This window comes from Perca fluviatilis, chromosome 6 (assembly GCF_010015445.1).
Source record: "Perca fluviatilis chromosome 6, GENO_Pfluv_1.0, whole genome shotgun sequence".
Classification (NCBI taxonomy): domain Eukaryota; kingdom Metazoa; phylum Chordata; class Actinopteri; order Perciformes; family Percidae; genus Perca; species Perca fluviatilis.
In genome coordinates this window covers 1229053-1247590 of record NC_053117.1, presented here as the reverse complement: position 1 = coordinate 1247590, position 18538 = coordinate 1229053, and the positions used below count along the sequence as shown (strand labels likewise).

At 39.7% G+C, this 18538-nt stretch overlaps 1 protein-coding gene across 1 annotated transcript in view; it reads right to left on the bottom strand.

Annotated features, from left to right (window-relative positions):
* Window positions 1–18538, bottom strand: part of si:dkeyp-14d3.1 (transmembrane protein 132C) — a 172154-nt gene that overhangs the window by 82033 nt on the left and 71583 nt on the right. The window contains exon 3 of the mRNA XM_039804456.1: window positions 1289–1435. Within this exon, the coding sequence (XP_039660390.1) occupies window positions 1289–1435 (147 nt within the window). The remainder of the gene's footprint in view (window positions 1–1288; window positions 1436–18538) is intronic.

Here is an 18538-nt window from a genome sequence, read left to right as displayed (position 1 = left end):
ACAACTTTGTGGATATGGCAGCGGAGGAAATAAGTATGCAAATAAAAAGAGAGAGGGAAGGAGGGGAGAGGATGGAGGGAGAGAGAGAAGAGGGGATATAGCAATGGTCTGTTAACTTCTCCCTCCCCACAGTGGTCTCAACAGACATATCCCATGGAGTCAAGTGTGTCATTTCAGCAGAGGGAACATCACTTAGATAACCACTCACACTGTATGTTTCAGTGCCTGTGTATCACTTGCAAAATGTGAACGATCAGCGAAAGCAATTTCTAAAATGATGGTTATGTATAGGACTGTAAAAAAAGTTTTTTTATGGAGATTGAACCACTACTCAGTCGAAATGATCGAGCTTACTCAATGGTTGAGTATCACAAGAGTGAGAAAATTAGAATTTGTTGCAGCTGTAAAATGCATTCAAGCAATTCAATCTAGTTTTTTTTTTGCAAAAAATGTAAAAAGTAAATATGTAAAAAAAGAAAGACACTTTTCAACAAGATAAGAATAACATCTGTTGTGTGAAATAATGTTACAAAGATAGTGGCCTGTAGGAGACTTTACACAACTTAAAATTGTCAAGAGTCTTCAATTGAAATATTGAAGCTAAACAAATTAAAGCTGTAATAATTCACGTTTTTATATTACCAATGGTAAAACAACTATATGTAATGTGAAAAGCGCGGTCACCAGTATGATGAACCCACAGAGAATTATCACCCAGTTCTGTAGTTCCCTTCAACTCCGTGGAGAATTTTAGCATCTTTCAGTTCATGGTTTTGGTTTTATGGTCCATGATATAAATGTTTTGATTGGCTCTCACCGCTTTCATCAAACTTGTCTGCAGCAGCAGGCAGCTGTTTTCAACCAAAGAACTCTGCTAAACTCACTGTACGTTACCTGCCCAGCACCATATTGCAGATAGACAAAGTAGCTAGCAGCTGAATATAGTGGAGTATTTCGCAGCTAAAAAGCCAGATATTTCCCTCAGGAGTTGGTAAAGACCAAAGCAGAGCTAAAAGGAGAGTGACTATTGGAATTAAATTCACCAAGTGGGTAAAAGAATGACTCCAAATAATTGACGATGTAAATAGGAAGCTGTTTGCTTGCATGTTCACAATTTCAAATGTTTAAGATAATATGTTAATTTTGTGTTTTGTTGTCCCCCAAGTGACCACAAATATTAATTCCTGCAGGTTGTTCTTTATCATTTTACTGAATAAGAGTAACTAGTGGATCAATCTTCCAAAAAACTTGGTGTATTCCTTGAAAGTGAAGTAATGTATGAGCTGACCTTTGCTGATCGTAGCCGGACTCCTTCCTGCGGCAGTGGAGAGTCACGACTCGGTGGCCTTCGCTGCGCACATCCTGACTAACTATCCACTGAGTGGGATTGCTGGGACGCGCCCCAAGAAAAGTCACTCCTTCTTTCAACTTCACTCTGTGGAGAAAGAAAAAAAGACATGTTTATTGAACATGCAAGACTGAAAGATTCTACTTCTGTTACCTAGAGCATCCTCATTTCAAAGTGTCCTTGCCAGCTGATCCATGCACGGCAGCTGCTTCTGGGCAGACAATTATATTTTTCTTTTTGTCATTCTGTCTAGCAATACATTATCCAGATGGCTCGCTGCACTGTCTTGTCTTCAAAAGATGTCCCAGCTGTTATCTTGGTTTTGATCACACCGTTTTTGTTCCCCAAAACACAATTGGCTGTTTTGTGTGTTATCTCATGTGTTCAACCGATCAATCAAGTAATCAAAACACAGCAAACACCTGCTATTTTAATGTGCAGTTTCAACATCCTAAGTGAGCTAAAATCAAGCTAAAATTAACTAATCAATTAGTAACTCTCTCTGACACTTTGGGATCTGCCATTAACAAAAATGCTGTCTGCCATAAAAGGAGGGTGCTGTATAAGTGAGATGTGGTGCGACCATGCCATTATGCCACTGCTTCACCTCCCTCATTAATAGATTCACTCTCTCGCAGTCTGAAAAGGACATTAAGGTTTCTTTGACTGCGACAAAATTACAGCGTCAATGTCCTTGGCTCAGTGGACTACAAAGGAGGAAAGTGTCCATAAGACAATTGTTAAATTAAAATCTCCCTGACAGTAACCCATGCTGAAGAGCATATCCACTGTATCCACAGTGAGTGATCCAGAGGTGAATCTGTTGACATAAAATAGATTAAGACTAATGTTCCATAACATGTGAACTGTGTGATTCTGTCTGTGGGTGACAGCGATGTTCCAGGATTTAAGAGAAGACTAAATCATTAAAGAAGGCCCAATCACTTTCTCCCTATCCAATCCATACCAGGTTGACAGATGAGACCAAAGATAGGACTTTCATCTTGAATTTGTTGCTCCACTTTAACATGCACTATGCGAGTGCCTTTCCGTATGCCAATGAATATATCTGCCCTCTCCAGTCAAACTTCTTTCTTTGATCTAATGTCATGTTGCAGAGTGAAAAATGGGTAATATGACAGATGGTGTCTGTGTGTGTGTGTGTGTGTGTGTGTGTGTGTGTGTGTGTGTGTGTGTGTGTGTGTGTGTGTGTGTGTGTGTGTGTGTGTGTGTGTGTGTGAGCAGCAAAGATATGTGTGCAGGGAGTAATGTTGCATCCACAGGTGTGATTCATTTGGTTTAATGCTCCTGACCAGAGGGTGATAGTTAAAAGGTTATAGGTTTACTGAAATGAAAACATCTCGTGTTTATAGTTGTGTACTGAGGAGCGCTCGGGGCTCATATGGGTGAACATAATGGAACCCAACCAGAAGTTACTGTTAACTGGGCAGGAGAGGGAAACATAAATATGACATGCTTGGGTTTTTGGGACGTCGTGAGGTATTTCAAATTCTGCGTCTTCCACTATGAACACACTACTCTGGGAAAATTAGCAGTTGTCACACCCATTGGTAATTTCTCCCAATGGGCGGTTATCGACCAGATTTTGTGTAGTCTGAATTCGGCTTTAGATTATAGAGCGAGCAATGAAGGTTGATCAGCAAAATACTACAGTAATGTAGCAGGTTTAGAGTACATGTTAAAGTAAACATCATTAATTTTCTTGTCATATTAAGTATTTCTCAGCCTGTGTATAACAGTTGCATACTGTATTCGGAGTTGCTTTGTCAAGTCTGAAAATGACCCTAGTGATGTCATCAGGGTTATGTCAGTTTAGGCTTGGAGACTACACATTTAATTATTTCTCTCAGGTTAGCAATGTCCACAGTTATCCCAATAGAGTGAGCTCTGCTAATTTTGTGCCATGCAGACTCAAAAGCTGTAAAGGAAAGGTCTCATTTTTATATTCAGCAGCAGTTATGTGGAATAGGTTACGTTCAAGCCTTAAGTTGTTTAGCTCTACAGGAAACTTTAAGTCCTTCCTAAAGAGCTGAGTAGCCAGGTCCTAAATATAACTAGTGAATAGGTTGAGCTGCGGTAGGTCCTTAATACCCATTGTGTTTGTTTTTGATGTTCATGCATTGCTCGGCAGGCTTGTGCACAATTCAGAATTGAATTGAGAATGTCTCCTAAATTCCAATTCAATTCTTGAATTTGAATTGATGTCAAAAACAGGATCTGGAATTACAATTCAAATTTGAATTAAAGGAAGCAGAATTGCAATTCAATAAAAATTCAAAGAAATTCATATACATAATTTAAGTGAAGTGTTTAACAATATATGTCAGATATGATTACATTACATTACATATTCTATAAATGATATTAGTTTGAACTACTTGTACAGATTACATTAACAGGAAATGTCTTCCCCCAGCAATGAATGTTAAAGCTCTAGTCACAGAACAAATAATTAAGTTTGATTTATTAGGGCCTGTACGCCGACAGCAGCTAAGGCCCTATTGAAACTGAAGGAATTATTATTCCTTCTTTCTTCCGGCAAATGAATCGCCTTTTTGAGGGGCTTAACATACTCAAAAACTCACCAAATTTGGCGGTCACATCAAGCCTGGTGAAAAATTATGTATTTTAAGGGTTTCGGGAATAGGCGCACAAAAATGGCTCTCTAGAGCCCCCTACAAAATGAAACGTTTAGTACGTTTAACGTAGACTAACAAAACGTGGTACACATATGTAGCTCATTGGATCCATGCCCTAAACCCAACAGGGGTTTGAACAACATTTTGAATTGAAGTTTGAAATTAGTGCGATTTTGGCCATATCTGCATGTCGTATTTTAACGACTTCAAATTTGTTCTGTGCCATCTTAAGACATTAAAGATGAAAAGCTATTAAAAGAAAAACCTTTCGTCATAGGTCCTGGCCATGGCGGTGCGGCCATTTTGTGCGTTTCGCCATCGAAACAGGAAGTGGGTGTAACTTGAGTGTACATTGTCCAATTGCTCGAAACTTTTCAGGATTAATAAGAGTCAACCCTGAGGACATCTACAGGCCGATATTGGCTCAAAGTCATAGTGACAACAGGAAGTAGGCCCAAAACTATAGGTCTTTGACAAACTCAAAAGTTTTCATCAAATGGTGTGGGCGTAGCGTGGTGGCCATTTTGAGCATTTATAAATGAACAAAGAAGTTGTTGTAACTTTAGTTTACATTGTCATTTCTGCCCAAAAGGGTCCAGGCCTGAGGACATCTATAGGCCAAAATTGACTTTCGGTCATAGCGCCCCCTGCTGGCAACAGGAAATCAGCCTTAAATGACAAACATCATCCCATTTACATGAAACTTATAATGTGTGGTCTACATGCGATGCCCTATACTTTAACCACGCCCATGTACTCAGGCCACTCCCCTTTTATGGCTTTTGAACCGTTTAAGGTAGAATCTTGTGTGAGGTATCATTGAACTCAGCAGAGAGTTCCTTTTTGATTGGTCATGGTTTGACCCGCCCCCTATGCTTTAGCCATGCCCCATTTCACCACTAATGAACTGTATAACATAGAGTGTTGTATTACTGAACTCAGCACAGAGTTCCCTTTTCGTTGGTGATGATTTGCAGTGTCTGAGTGCCGAATGCCAAATGCACAGCTGCAAGGAGCGGCGTCCGCCAGTAACGCCAACGTGCAAGGAGGTACGATGGCCCGTCCAATGCTGCTTGCAGCTTTAATTGTAATTTTAATTTTGTAGAACATGATGGAACATGACTCCATTTCCCAGAATGCTTTACTTTAACCAAGTATTTAAAATGGTTGCCAAACAATTTGAGGTGGACATTTGTTTGAAAGCTTCTTTTCTACACAATTTGATGGTCAACACTGGACTTTTTAAGTTTCAGAAGTCCCTTACAACTTCAGATTACAAACGTTTATAGATTTGACACCTGTAATAACAGTGACATTGAAAATAATAGCAGGCCTAAAAGGTCATCTGTACTAGTTTGTAGGACCAATTCCAACAAGAAAACCTGGAATCCACAGAGCCATATACAAGCACTGCAGTGCTCCAGTCTGTGGCTCCATCAAGGCTACTTCAAATTTCAAAAGGCAACTACAAGTAAGTTAACAGACAGACAGTCTTTTATTTTGAAAACCATCTCTTGATGGTATTATGCTACTGATATTTGATATCATCAGTGTTGGGGTCACTATTCAAGAACGTTTCACTTTAAAAAACAAAAACAAAACATAATGCATTACCTTTTCACGCTGCAGACTCAATGATAAAACATTTGAGGAGCTATTGAGAATTAGATGCAACAGTGTTGCTTAGTGAGTTTTGCATTGGAATAAATTATAACTGCTTTTACAATGACTTTTTTTATTTGATTATTTTGAAATGAAAATAACATTGGAACAAAACTAATTAAACAACATTGAGGGGGTCATTTATTTCAAGAATTTGATCATCATCTATATTTTGGAACAAAATGTATGCAGGGTTCAGGAGTGACTAGTTACGTGTAATGAAATAATGTTATTAAATTACAAAATTTATGTAATTGTATTTAGTTGTATTACTGAGGTAAAATGTGTAATTCAATCAGTTAATCAAATTAAAAGGAAATTGCTTTGCATTGATAAAGTAATCCAAATAAAGTAATCCAAACCACATTTATAATGGGTAACTTATAACAGTAAGCAATTACATTTCCAAAGTAACCTTCCTAACACTGAATGTATGTGAGGGTGGAGTCAATTCAATTCAAATTCAAATTCATGAATTGAATGGAGGCCAATTCTGAAATACTGAATTTTGCACAAGCCTGTTGCTCGGGTAATTGTGTCTGGGTTAGGCGAACATGTGTACATATGTTTAGGTGTAAGTTAAGCTGTTTGTGCATACCTACGGTTTTATGCTGTATAGCGTATTACATGTGGGCCCGCAAGCCCGCACGCACGCACGCACGCACGCACGCACTTGGAAGTAAAAAGCATGGGAGGGAAAGTCTAATGAAAGATAATGTTGGTTGCATTATGGGAAATGTAGGAGCCGGTGTTTATTTTTACAATCTGGTTTTTACAGTACTTTTGTATTGCTGTTTGTCATTATTAACAATACCTACTGTATAATGACATAAAAATGCATTTAAATAAATAAATGAAAAAAATATTGTTTTTCACATTGCATTACTGTGTCAACTTTGTTGTTTGTTGTTCTATTTTTTTTTATTATTATTATTATTTATTGAATAACAGGGTTATGATACCAAATGAAATAGGCTACTGATTTTTCCCACTCCAGGGAGGATCCATAGCTTGTAATACAAAGCAGCCACAAGATATTACATATTTGCAACCTCAAAAAACCCCAGTATTCACAGTTTGGTATAGAAGACTATATTTATATTTCCTTTCATCATCCTCTGAATGAAAGGAACAAGAACATGCTTGCTAAAGCTAAACATACTGGAAAAGGAGGAAGTCACCACAACTTGTCTACTTTAGCTAGGGCAGGTGGAAGAGAAGTGGATAGAACAAAAAGTAAATAACACTTCAAAACATACACCCACACCAAAAAAAAAAAAAAAAAAAAAAAAAAAAAAAAAAAAAAAAAAAAAAAAAAAAAAAAAAAAAAAAAAAAAAAAAAAAAAACAAACACACACACACACACACACACACACACACACACACACACACACACACACACACACACACACACAAACTAAATGGAAGATCCACTGTCCAAGCCATAGTGAAAGGAAGTGCTGAGGAGGAACTCACTGGCAGTAAGCATACTATAACACAAAGAGCTTATGCTTATCCCCGGGTCCCGATGGGCACAGCAGGGTCTTGTATCTGGTTTTTGTACACTCCAGTGATCAGGATGTCAATCAGTGCTTTCCACTGAGACTTCAGAATGTTTTAAACACGGTCGAGTCTCAGAGGGGAGCCAGTCATTACTCCACAGACCATATCCAAGCTTATACTGAGTAGGTGTTATAGTGTGGTTGGAAGTGTCCTTTATTGACTAAATGGTCATTCTGTCCTTGTACCCAGCCAACGTAGGAGTCTCAAGAAGGTTAAACAGCATTCATCCAATACTAGTGACTATTTGATTCATGTTGTAACCTCAACCAGGGAATATATGCCTTCTAATAGGCCAGCTAAAAAAAAAAACTGTCAAATAGCGATATTAAAGTGCTCATATTATGCTTTTTGGCTTTTCCTCTTTCCTTTATTGTGTTATATATCTTTTTTAGGCACGTTATAGGTTTACAAAGTGAAAAAGTCCACCCCAAAGGGACTTACCATCTTCCAGAGAAAACACTCAAAACACACATTTGGTAAAAGAGGAGCTGCAGCAATGTGCAGTACAACAAAAATATGATGCTTTTTGAAAGTTAAATCATGAATAGGTTTATGAACCTGGAAATTAGCATAATATGAGCACTTTAAATTGTATCAAAAAGTCGTGGAAACTGAGTACTTTTACTTAATTACTGTACCTAAGTACAAATTTGAGGGATTTATTTCTATTTTGTTCTACTTTACACCTCTAGACTACATTTTAGAGGGAAATACAGTCTTTTACTACATTTGTCTGAATCTGAAGTTTATTTTAAGATCAAGATTTTATACATCAAACAGGCATTGTTATGGATAAAACTACCCAACAGTATATGCAGTAGTTAAAATAAGCTCTATTTTGACTTTAGATGCTGCTTAGAAGGTGATGAATCACAAAAAAACTTCCCCAAAAAATTCCAATAATGAATATATATATATATATATATATATATATATATATATATATATATATATATATAATCAGAATCAGAATCAGAATCAGAAATACTTTAATAATCCCAGGGGGAAATTGTTTTTACATCAACCTGACCATACATACACAAACATACATTAAAGCTGCAAGCAGCGATGGACGGGCCCTCGCGCCTCTGCGCTCGTCGGGGTTACCGGCGGACGCCGCTCCTTGCGACCGTGCATTCGCCCGGCACTCAGACGCCGCAAATCGGCAACAATGAAAAGGGAACTCCCCGCCGAGTTCACCGATAGCTCACACAAGACTCTACGTCATACGGTTCATTAGCTGTGAAAGGGGGCGTGGCTAAAGCATAGGGGGCGGTCCAACCATCACCAATTAAAAGCCTCTGCTGAGATGAATGATACCTCACACAAGACACTACCTTAAATGGGTCAGCATGTGTGAAAGTGGGCGTGGCTTAAACATAGGGGGCGGGCCAAACCATCACCGATGAAGAAGGAAGTCTGTGCTGAGTTCAATGATACCTCACACAAGTGTTTACATCAATTGGGCCATTAGTAATAAAAGGGGGCGTGGCTTGAACATAGGGGGCGGGCCAAACCATCACCAATGAAGAAGGAAGTCTCTGCTGAGTTCAATGATACCTCACACAAGGGTATACCTTAAACGGTTCAAATGTTATGAAAGGGGGCGTGGCTTATGCATAGAGGGTGGGCCAAACCATCACCAATAAAGAAGGAAGTCTCTGCTGAGTTCAATGACACCTCACACAAGACTCTACCTTAAACGGTTCAAATGTTATGAAAGGGGGCGTGGCCTGAGTACGTGGGCGTGGTCATATTATAGGAGGCGGCTCAGTATCACATGTAGACCACACATTCTAAGTTTCATGTAAATCGGATGATGTTTGTCATATAAGGCGCATTTCCTGTGGCCAGCGGGGGACGCTATGACCAAAAGTCAATTTTGGCCTGTAGGTGTCCTCAGGCCTGGACCCTTGTCCATCTCGAGAAATTTCGGGCAGATACGACAACGTACACTGTTACAACAACTTCTTTGTTCATCGCTAAACACTCAAAATGGCCGCCACGCCACACCCGTCTACCGAAAAGTTTTTCTTTTAATAACTTTTCATCGTTAAGGTGTTGGGATGGTACAGACCAAGTTTGAAGTCCATCGGATGAAATCTGTAGGAGGAGTTCGTTAAAGTATAGCACCTTGACTTTAGGCCTACTTCCTGTTGCCACTAGGGGGCGCTATGACTTTAAGTAAATATCGGCCTTTATTTGTCCTCAGGGTTGGACTCTTATGAATCCTGAAAAGTTTCGAGGTAATCGGACAACGTACACTCGAGTTACACCCACTTCCTGTTTCGGCGGCGAAACGCACAAAATGGCCGCCCCGCCACGGCCACGCCCTATGACGAAAAGTTTTTCTTTTAACAACTTTTCATCTTTAACGTCTTAAGATGGCACATATATATATATATTCATATTCATTATTGGATTTTTTTATATACATAGATATATACCATAGAGTATATTTATTAAACTTAAAGCAACACTATGTAACGTTTAGCTGCAGCTGTAGTTCCAATGAGACAACCTGTAGGGGGACCGAAGCGGGAAAAGTTACATAGTGTTGCTTTAAGAGTAATGGGGTTTTCAAACCGCCTGACTAAATACAAAGTCAATGCAAAAAGGCAAATGGATGCAAATTTGCATGACTTGAAATATTCTAACTCGAGCGAGAATTTTGTGAGACATGTCGTGTCATGAAAGCCTATAGATTCTCCAGATGTCCTGATATTGTTGAATCAGAAATGGAGAAACAATGTATAGCTGTCAGCAGGCACCCAGAGCTCTATAGGACCACATTGTTTGGGTTAGACCAAATGAAAAAGGAGCTTTCTTGGGGAAAGTTGGACTACCTGGTAAATTCTGAAATGATGTGTCTATTGTTGTGTGGATGGAGCAGCTATAATGTGCTGTTAATCTTCAGGTTGCTGTATCTTTAAATGTTTTTCTTAATCTCACTGTCTTCTGTACATATTTAATACAACTAAACTGATTCACTATGTTGTGTGGCATTCCAGCACACAAATAAAGAGTGAAGTCAAGGCCAAGACAGACAACAATTAGGTAGAACTCTCCTCAAAGTTTGACAATCTGACAATCCCCTCAAATATGGAGGAGGGAACTCTTTAAAATCAATACCCCTGGGCTTTCTTCGGTCTCTGAATAGGTCTCCTGTGAAAGTCGCAGAGCTACAATGGAAACCGAATGTTCTGAATACCAAGTATTACACATGTTATAAGGAAAGTAAATAGACAGCAGACCACATAGAAAAGAAGGTTAAACAGTGTTAAAAAAGGCAACAGTGTTTTTCTGACAGTATTAAGTCACACTAAACGTAACTCCTCAAAACTGTCAGAAATCATCAGGGAGGCTGGCGAGTATTCAGCTCCACTAGTAAGTCTGAGCCAAACTGAGCTGAACAAAGAGAAGAAAATGCAGGTACTAAAGAAGCAATCAGAGAGCACAGAGTGGTCCACTTCCGATTCTTATGCCATTTCATGTCATCATGACCCTTTGTTGGATAAAAAAAAAAAGTGATGAAAACCATGCTGCAACTACTTTATATTTTATCCTCTTATTGTTTTTCTATTTCAAGTCTGTCTCTCTCTCTCTCTACTGCCCATCTACCCTCACAATCCATTAAACTCCTTAATAAATAGTGATGAGATAAGAAGGAGAGCTACTTCTCAGCGGTGCAGTGAAGGGAATAAACATTTCCAAGGGAAATCCAATAAGGTCAAGGCTGGACGACAATGGGAGTCCCCAACCAGTGGTTTGTGTCCTGGCTGTAACCCTGGCTGCACTACAGTTACCTCCGTGCCCTGTTTCCATCTGGCTTGTTGGCATGCATCCCGGGGTTTGGTGACCTATTCTGACCATTTCTCTCCACTGACTCCTCCGAGGGCCATGTGCATCCACAATGAGCAGCTCCCCAAGGAAGCAATTCCTGCTTTATTGTGCCATCCCGCCTACATAAACAGTGTGCAGGGAATGCAGTGGCTCAGTGGGGAACGGGGGGGCTGCAGTGTGGGGTAATGGCAGAGAGACAGCGGGAGGACAGTACGTTGTGATGCTTTGTGGTTGTCGGCTAATGGAACAGTGGAAAGCACTGCGCTCATCTGCTCATCTGCTGCTTCACAGACCATAACTGCCGCAAGAGCAGACACTGGAACAAACACACACACACACACATAAACAGGGGCAACCAACAAAAATAAAAGCAAGCCAAATGCCTACTCTCCAATTCTGAAGCGACTCCTCAAAACAGGCTTATTTTATTTCTGCAATGTACAGTAAGAAATGGAAACTTTTGCAAAGTTGTAAAATAAAATAAATAAATAATGTGATTTTGTGTTTCTGTGTGTCTAATAGTGTATGCCAGGGGTCCTGTCTTCATACATTGTGGCATTATTGATAAATTTACCCCAACAACTCTCCCTCTTACCTTAGAAATGACTGAGCTTGGGTGTGTGCTGCTTGCTGATCAATGTATGTGAGTTGGGTAGCCATGCTAGCTGCATGGCTCCAAGGATGACAATGTCGGTTTGTTGGTCCACCATTTTGGTCCAGAGCAACGTATGTCAACAACTACTGGACAGCTTGCCATGACATTTGATACAGATTTCCATTACACCAAGACGATGAATCCCAATGCCCTCTGACTAATGCCAACAGAAGATCAAAGTTATGTATATAAGTTATCCTAGTGAAATATCTCAGCATCTACCAGATGAATTGTCATCTGTAAATATATACTACTGCTAAATAGATACACATACAACACAAATACAAAAAATACATTGTAAAATATTATTTCAAATGGTCCTTGAGTTTGTTGAGGCAAACTTAGCATTAGCATGGGCAAGGGGATACAGGAGGTCATATAGGCAAGATTGGAGAAAGCTCAGGTTGGGTTTATCCAGCAGTAATATCAAGACTAGTTAATGTGTGGTTCTGAATGTCGGCAAAAGACCAGAGCTTATATAAAAAATCAAAAGCCAGAACATCAACACTGGAATAAGACAGCACAGTGTCCGTGATGGCTGGGCCCTGTGCTGCGAATGGAGGAAGACTGCATCCCAAAGGATGCGCTGAGGGAAAAGAAAACCTGGAAGACCGAAAATGACCTGGCGCAGAACTGTGCTACTGACGAGCTAGCCAAGATGTGGCTCAATATGTTGCCATGTATAGGGAATGGTGGAGGGAGCGCATTGTGACCTGATGTCAGGGGACGGGGGGTACAGAGGACGAAGAGGATTACATAAGTAAGAGACTTTTCCTTAAACACCATCATGAGGTTGACATCTTTGGTTTGGAATGAAATGTGTCAACAACCATTGGATGGATTGCCCTGAAATTTGGTACCAACTTTCATGTTTCCCTCGGGATGAATTTTAGTAACTTTAGCGATCCCTGAACTTTTCGTCTAGTGCCATCATCAGGTCATTTTGTCCAATACTTTGGTTGATGACTAAATACCTGCAAAACCAATGACATTCCCATCAGCCTCAGCTGTACTTCGTGTTCCAGGCTAAAGCAAAAATGGTGAACATAGTAAACATTTTACCTAAGCATTAATGCCGCATGCTTAGCATGCTGTTGTTAGCACTGCTGTGTTTAAAGGTACAATATGTAACATTTCTGCTTTAAAATGTCTAAAAACGACCTATGTTATATATTTGTATGAGTTGTGTTCTTACACTATCCCAAATGTTTCCACCAAATGTCAAACCCAGAGAAATCTGTTATTTTATTTTCAGACAAGGGATGTTTCCTTTAGTCGCCCGTCAGTGGCGTCATATAACCTTTCACATCTAGTAGTTACTTCCGTCAGAACACTGGCACCAAGATGATACGTTCAGGAGTAATTGTAAATCATACAATGTCACAGAAAAAAAATACTTGTAACCATAATACTTTTTTTGCCATACAGCATAATTTTGTGATTAATTACATCCCACTTTTTATCACAGTAATACAACAGAGACCTTATTTATTTTGAAAGTTCAATATTGATACCAGCTTAACATTACTACAATATGCTGGTTGACAAGTAGCTAAAGTTGATGCTAATGCTTTGTGGGTAACATTATGAGGTTACAACATCGTTCAATAAAGTTATTTTTCATTACTTCACTTCACTGAAAAGTGAAGGGGAGATAATTCCGGGCAGCTGGGAGATGTTCTGCTGCTGCACAACAGGCATCGAAGGTCCTCGCTGTCGCAGAGATTCCCCCGGCAACCCCCACCCACACCCCCACCTGTCTCTCAGCCTCGTTTAGTAGCTAGCTAGCGTTACAACAAACCCCGTCCGCCCCAGTGTTGAAACCATCCAACAGGTGACATTGATATGTGAAATATTTCTAGTTTTAGCTGCTGGCTACTGTTAGCTTGCTGGCTCATGAGCTAACTGGTCAGCTACAAATAAAAATCTAATCAAGAAAAACGTAATTATGTTGGGGAAATTGCAGCTATTTTATTAGAATAACATGAATAAACGTAACGTGAATAAACTTGAATGGGTAAACTCGTCCGTGAAATGATGCATTCTAACCGGCAGCGAAGGTGTTTAACACTAAAAACTCCCATAATTCCACGCAACTTCCCAACGTCATCAAAAGTCCAGTTTTACCGTCCATTGTTTTGGTTGAGAAACCCCTAGCGGCAGAAAGTTACATATTGTATGTTTAAGTACAGCCTCAGAAAGATGATAGCATGGCTGTAGACAACCAGTCTTGTTTCCTTTTCAAAAAGAAAAGGACAATAGAGAAAGCAAATACTGTAGGTAAGACCATGTGTGGGTATGAGTTTAGGTAGATAGAAAAACAGTGAGAAAGTAAAGGCAGGTTAGAGAAGAGCAGTGTTGTATAAAGTACTAGAAAGCAATACTTGAGTAAAAGTACAAGTATCGTACTGGAAAAAGACTTCAGTAGAAGTGAAAGTTACCTTTTAGAATATTACTTAAGTAAAAGTCTTAAAGTATCTGATATATACAGTACTTAAGTATCAAAAGTAATTTTCTGATATTTAATGTACTTAAGTATCAAAAGTAAAAGTAAAAGTTGTTTTTTTTAAAAGCAAGCGGTTAGAACTTTTATTGTGGCTTTCTTATAGTAAAGCATAAAGCATATTCAGGGACTTTTCAGACACAATTCTCTTAAGTTCAAAGAACAAACAGCAGATTTTTAGAGGTGACATCAATGTACAGAAACATTTCTTGCAACACGGGTGTATGACGTTATCTTCACCACTACCCTGCTCACCGAGTTCACCACTATCGTCGGGGTGGTCGCAGGGCTCAACATAAAAAAAATCCCCACTGGCCCCCGGGGCCAGTAGATCAGAGTTTTGCTGGCCCTTTTTTACTGGCCCTGAAAGAAATATCATAGGTGTGATTGGAAAAGGACAAAAAAGCAGGAAAAAAGCTAGCCACTGCCACTGGATGTTGTGCCATTAGCAGCAAAGCTAGACCAGGGGTCATCAACTACATTCAAATAAAGAAAATAAAATTATACCTAATACGCATCATCTTGTCATCTTGATATTTTCACTTTCTTACTAAATTAATGCTATATTTTTTATATTAGTAAGCAAACCCCTAAAAACATGGAATATCCATAATGATAACTAGATAGGCTACTTAACTAGAAAATGATCTCAGATTAGTCCTGTATGCCTAATTTGAAATAAGACGATTCTGTTGCTAAATAATACACCGGGAACATCATCAAGAATGAAGAACGCGTCATTCACGTGCATATTAAGTAGCCACATATATTTGTTTTGGTCTTAAAATACATCCATAGGTTTACCGCTCCAGCGGAGAGGATGGCTCGTTTAGACAGCAGCTACGTTTACAAGAGTTTGTCCAAAGTTCAAGATTGGTTGCAAATTAAGATAAACCGTTAGACTACAAACTGACATCTTTCATTTTAGCTCGTTTGTAAAGTCGCTGTTTGCAGAGTAGAGCTGTGTTTGCACAGCACGGTGGACGAGAGTGGGCAGCGCAGACTGAGATATGGTTTCTACGTGTTTCTGCCTGTAGAACAGGTACGTGGGTTATTGATAATTATTGACTCTTTAATCATGGAGGTTTTATTGTAGGCTACCTACTTACAGTAACGAGTGTAGCGTTCATCTGCGCCATCGGCGCTAAATAATCCTCGGTAACGTTTCCAGTCAGTACATGTGCTGCGTGAAGTAACGCACACACCAGTGACTGTGGCTGCAACCAGCCCGACATACGTTTTTACTGGCCCCGGGCCATCGGGCCATTGCTTATGTCGAGCCTGGTCATCTACGATAACGGGAGGTCCTCCAGTAGGTGCTCAGGCTTCCATGGCGGTTTGCAACAAACAAGCGCTGAAATAGAGCGCGCGGCGTGCGGAGCGTGTGTAATGCAATCTAGGAGCAGTGATTCGCCAAACCTCCCTTATTGCAGTCGCACACATTTCTTCTAATTTTATTCTTTAGTAACGAGTAACGAAGATGCTTAGTGGAAATATAACGGAGTAAAAGTATACATTTTATCTAGGAAATGTAGTGGAGTAAAAGTGAAAGTTGACATAAATTTAAATAGCGAAGTAAAGTACAGATACGTGAAATTTCTACTTAAGTACAGTAACGAAGTATTTGTACTCCGTTACATTACAACACTGGAGAAGAGACTGTGTGCATGAGTCAATGTTTGCAGGCACAGAGCATGACTGTACACTCTACAGTTACTTCAATCAGTGTGTCGTGTTGCTCATCTCGTCCATTCAACAGAGAAGGGAAACAGATACGATAGATTACAAGAGACGGAAATGAGCTCTGCATGTAGACGTACAGGGGCTCAGAGGTTTTTCAACAGTTAAAATCATCATAAAATGTTAATTGGACAACAACAGAATGATTGAAATATGATTCACTGACACAACACTTGACACAACACTGGACACAACACTTTGGAGTCCCTTCATAAAAAATGAAATATAAGCATAAGGGTGGGGACAGACTTCCCCTGTCTGCTGGCTATCAGCATAGTCAGGTAAACATAATAGCCTATTCTTAGTCATCAGCCTCACATCAGCCTTTTCTCTTAGTATGAATTATTAATTTGCTCCTTCTTTATATGCAACATAATGTCAACATGAATGATAAGAGCGCATTTAGAATTCCCCACCTGTGTCCATGTAAACAGTATTTATTACAGCGAGACAGCCATATTTTAACTTTGACTTGTATAAAAGGACTGTTTAAAAGCGTCTTTTTAAAATAAGTCTCAAACAATGCAATCAGGGTCTGAAATTAACACTCAGAGGGCTTTCAGCCACATGGCGGGTAAATCTTTGTACAAAAATAGTTATGTTTTCCAGTCTTTGTTTTGGTGAAGCTGCAGCTACTTTCTTCTGTTCCTCTGCTGGCTGCACGTCGGAGCTTCGCAGGGGCGGACCGACACACGCAAACATACACTGATGCAAACACACCCAGACATCGGACAAAAGTCATTAGTCACTTCTGTTTACTGATAGCTAACGTTCACCTAAAGCTAATTAATTAGCCAGTATGTGGCAATTTTTGGCAGGAGTCAGCCAGCATTCCAAAAGAAAGCATGATAAACAAGAAGCCGGACTTGCAACCCCAACCAAAAAGTATTGTGATGTACAATATGTTACAGAAAAAAACACAATTTAATATTTTGGCTGTTTTTTTCATTTATTAACCATGCCAACTAGGCCGGTATGTCAAAAAGTTAATTTCGGACAGTGAATGCAATATATTAGACAATGATGTGCCTTTTGCTCCTGTGTCAATGGGGAAGCCACTAGATGCTGGTAACTTGCTCTACCTACAGCTGCAGCCCACATGCCAGGAGACACATTTCCTCAGCTTTTCATTTCTGAATCACACAGCAGAGATTACAGAAGTACCCATTGTTATGCTGAGTGGCTATAAAAAAAAGAGGGGAAACACATTTTGTATGGAAATCTTTTTGCCAATTTCTCTACTTTTGTGTAGACATGGTGTGAGCAACGAGAGGGGAGCATTGGAAAACCCATTTGAAGAATTCATATGATTGCTATCATGGAGTGCATTTTGTGGTGTTCTTGCAGCATGTGTCCACCTAATTGGATTTTCCTCGACATTTAAGAGCACAGCAAGATGGGGAAAAACCATGCTGGAGGAAAAAAAAGAGTAAAAAGAGAAATAGAAACAGTCAATAATAGTTGGATGTGAGATAATTTAACACTTAAAAAGTATTTGTGCAGCCTTCCCTCTGCTGTTTCATCAGATAGAAAGAGTGTTTGCAGTCAAACCAGACTCTAATTTAATTCAACAAATTTAAGAATGGCTCTTTTTATTAATGCAACATGTGTTCTCGTAATACATCCATGGTTAGTTTGAGGGTTTGTGAAATAGTTCCTTGAGCCTGTTGCAGTACCATCCCTTGTTGGAAGATATTACAGTGTATTTGTGAGGAGCCGATTTAGAGTGTGCAGGTAGTGGGGCTCAACAAAGGCTAAAAGTGTGTATTTCCACAGGCTAATCTGCAGATGCCACAACGTGTGCGTGTGTGTGTGTGTGTGTGGGGGGGGGGTAAACACAACGCCTTTCAGTTTGAGCACAACAGAAACGCTCTCAAAACTCACACAAGCCACGCACAGAAAAATGTGCTGGCAAACACACACACACACACACACACACACACACACACACACACACACTGTGCGAATGTACACATGCACATATGTACTCATGCATGTATGGCTTGCACATGTATGTACACACACCCTCAAACAAATGCATAAATTCATGGGAGCATGCCTCTGTTAAGCTGTGACGAAGAGATAATGTCACAATGTTGCCTTTGGCAATAGAGATTAACCCGCACACTTCTGTTTTTTCTCCTGTTTTTTTCTCCTTTTCATTTCATTTCCAGTTTTGAGAAAATGGGGGAAATAAATAGTTTCATGCCCAGAGGAAATGGTTAGAAAATGGGAAACTATTTCGAAGGCTCTGGCTCTGCCGCTCACACATTGATGTCTCATCTCTGGTTTCTTTTGGTGCGTTGGTCAAAGTGTGCATTGGGTAAAGGTAAAGATCCCAAATCATCATGTTACCCCAGTTGATTTTGAGGAGAACCAAATTGTTTGAAATCATAGGAGTATCTTCGCCATGTCAATGCACAGTGAGAGGTGGTAGCCTCCAGTTCTGAAGTCTGTCTCACCCAAACATCTCAGGAAGTCATTTCAATGCTTTCAGAGTTGCCATAGTTACCTCTTGTGATTAAAAAAGGAGTTTGAGAACAGACGTGCATACTTCCTATGCG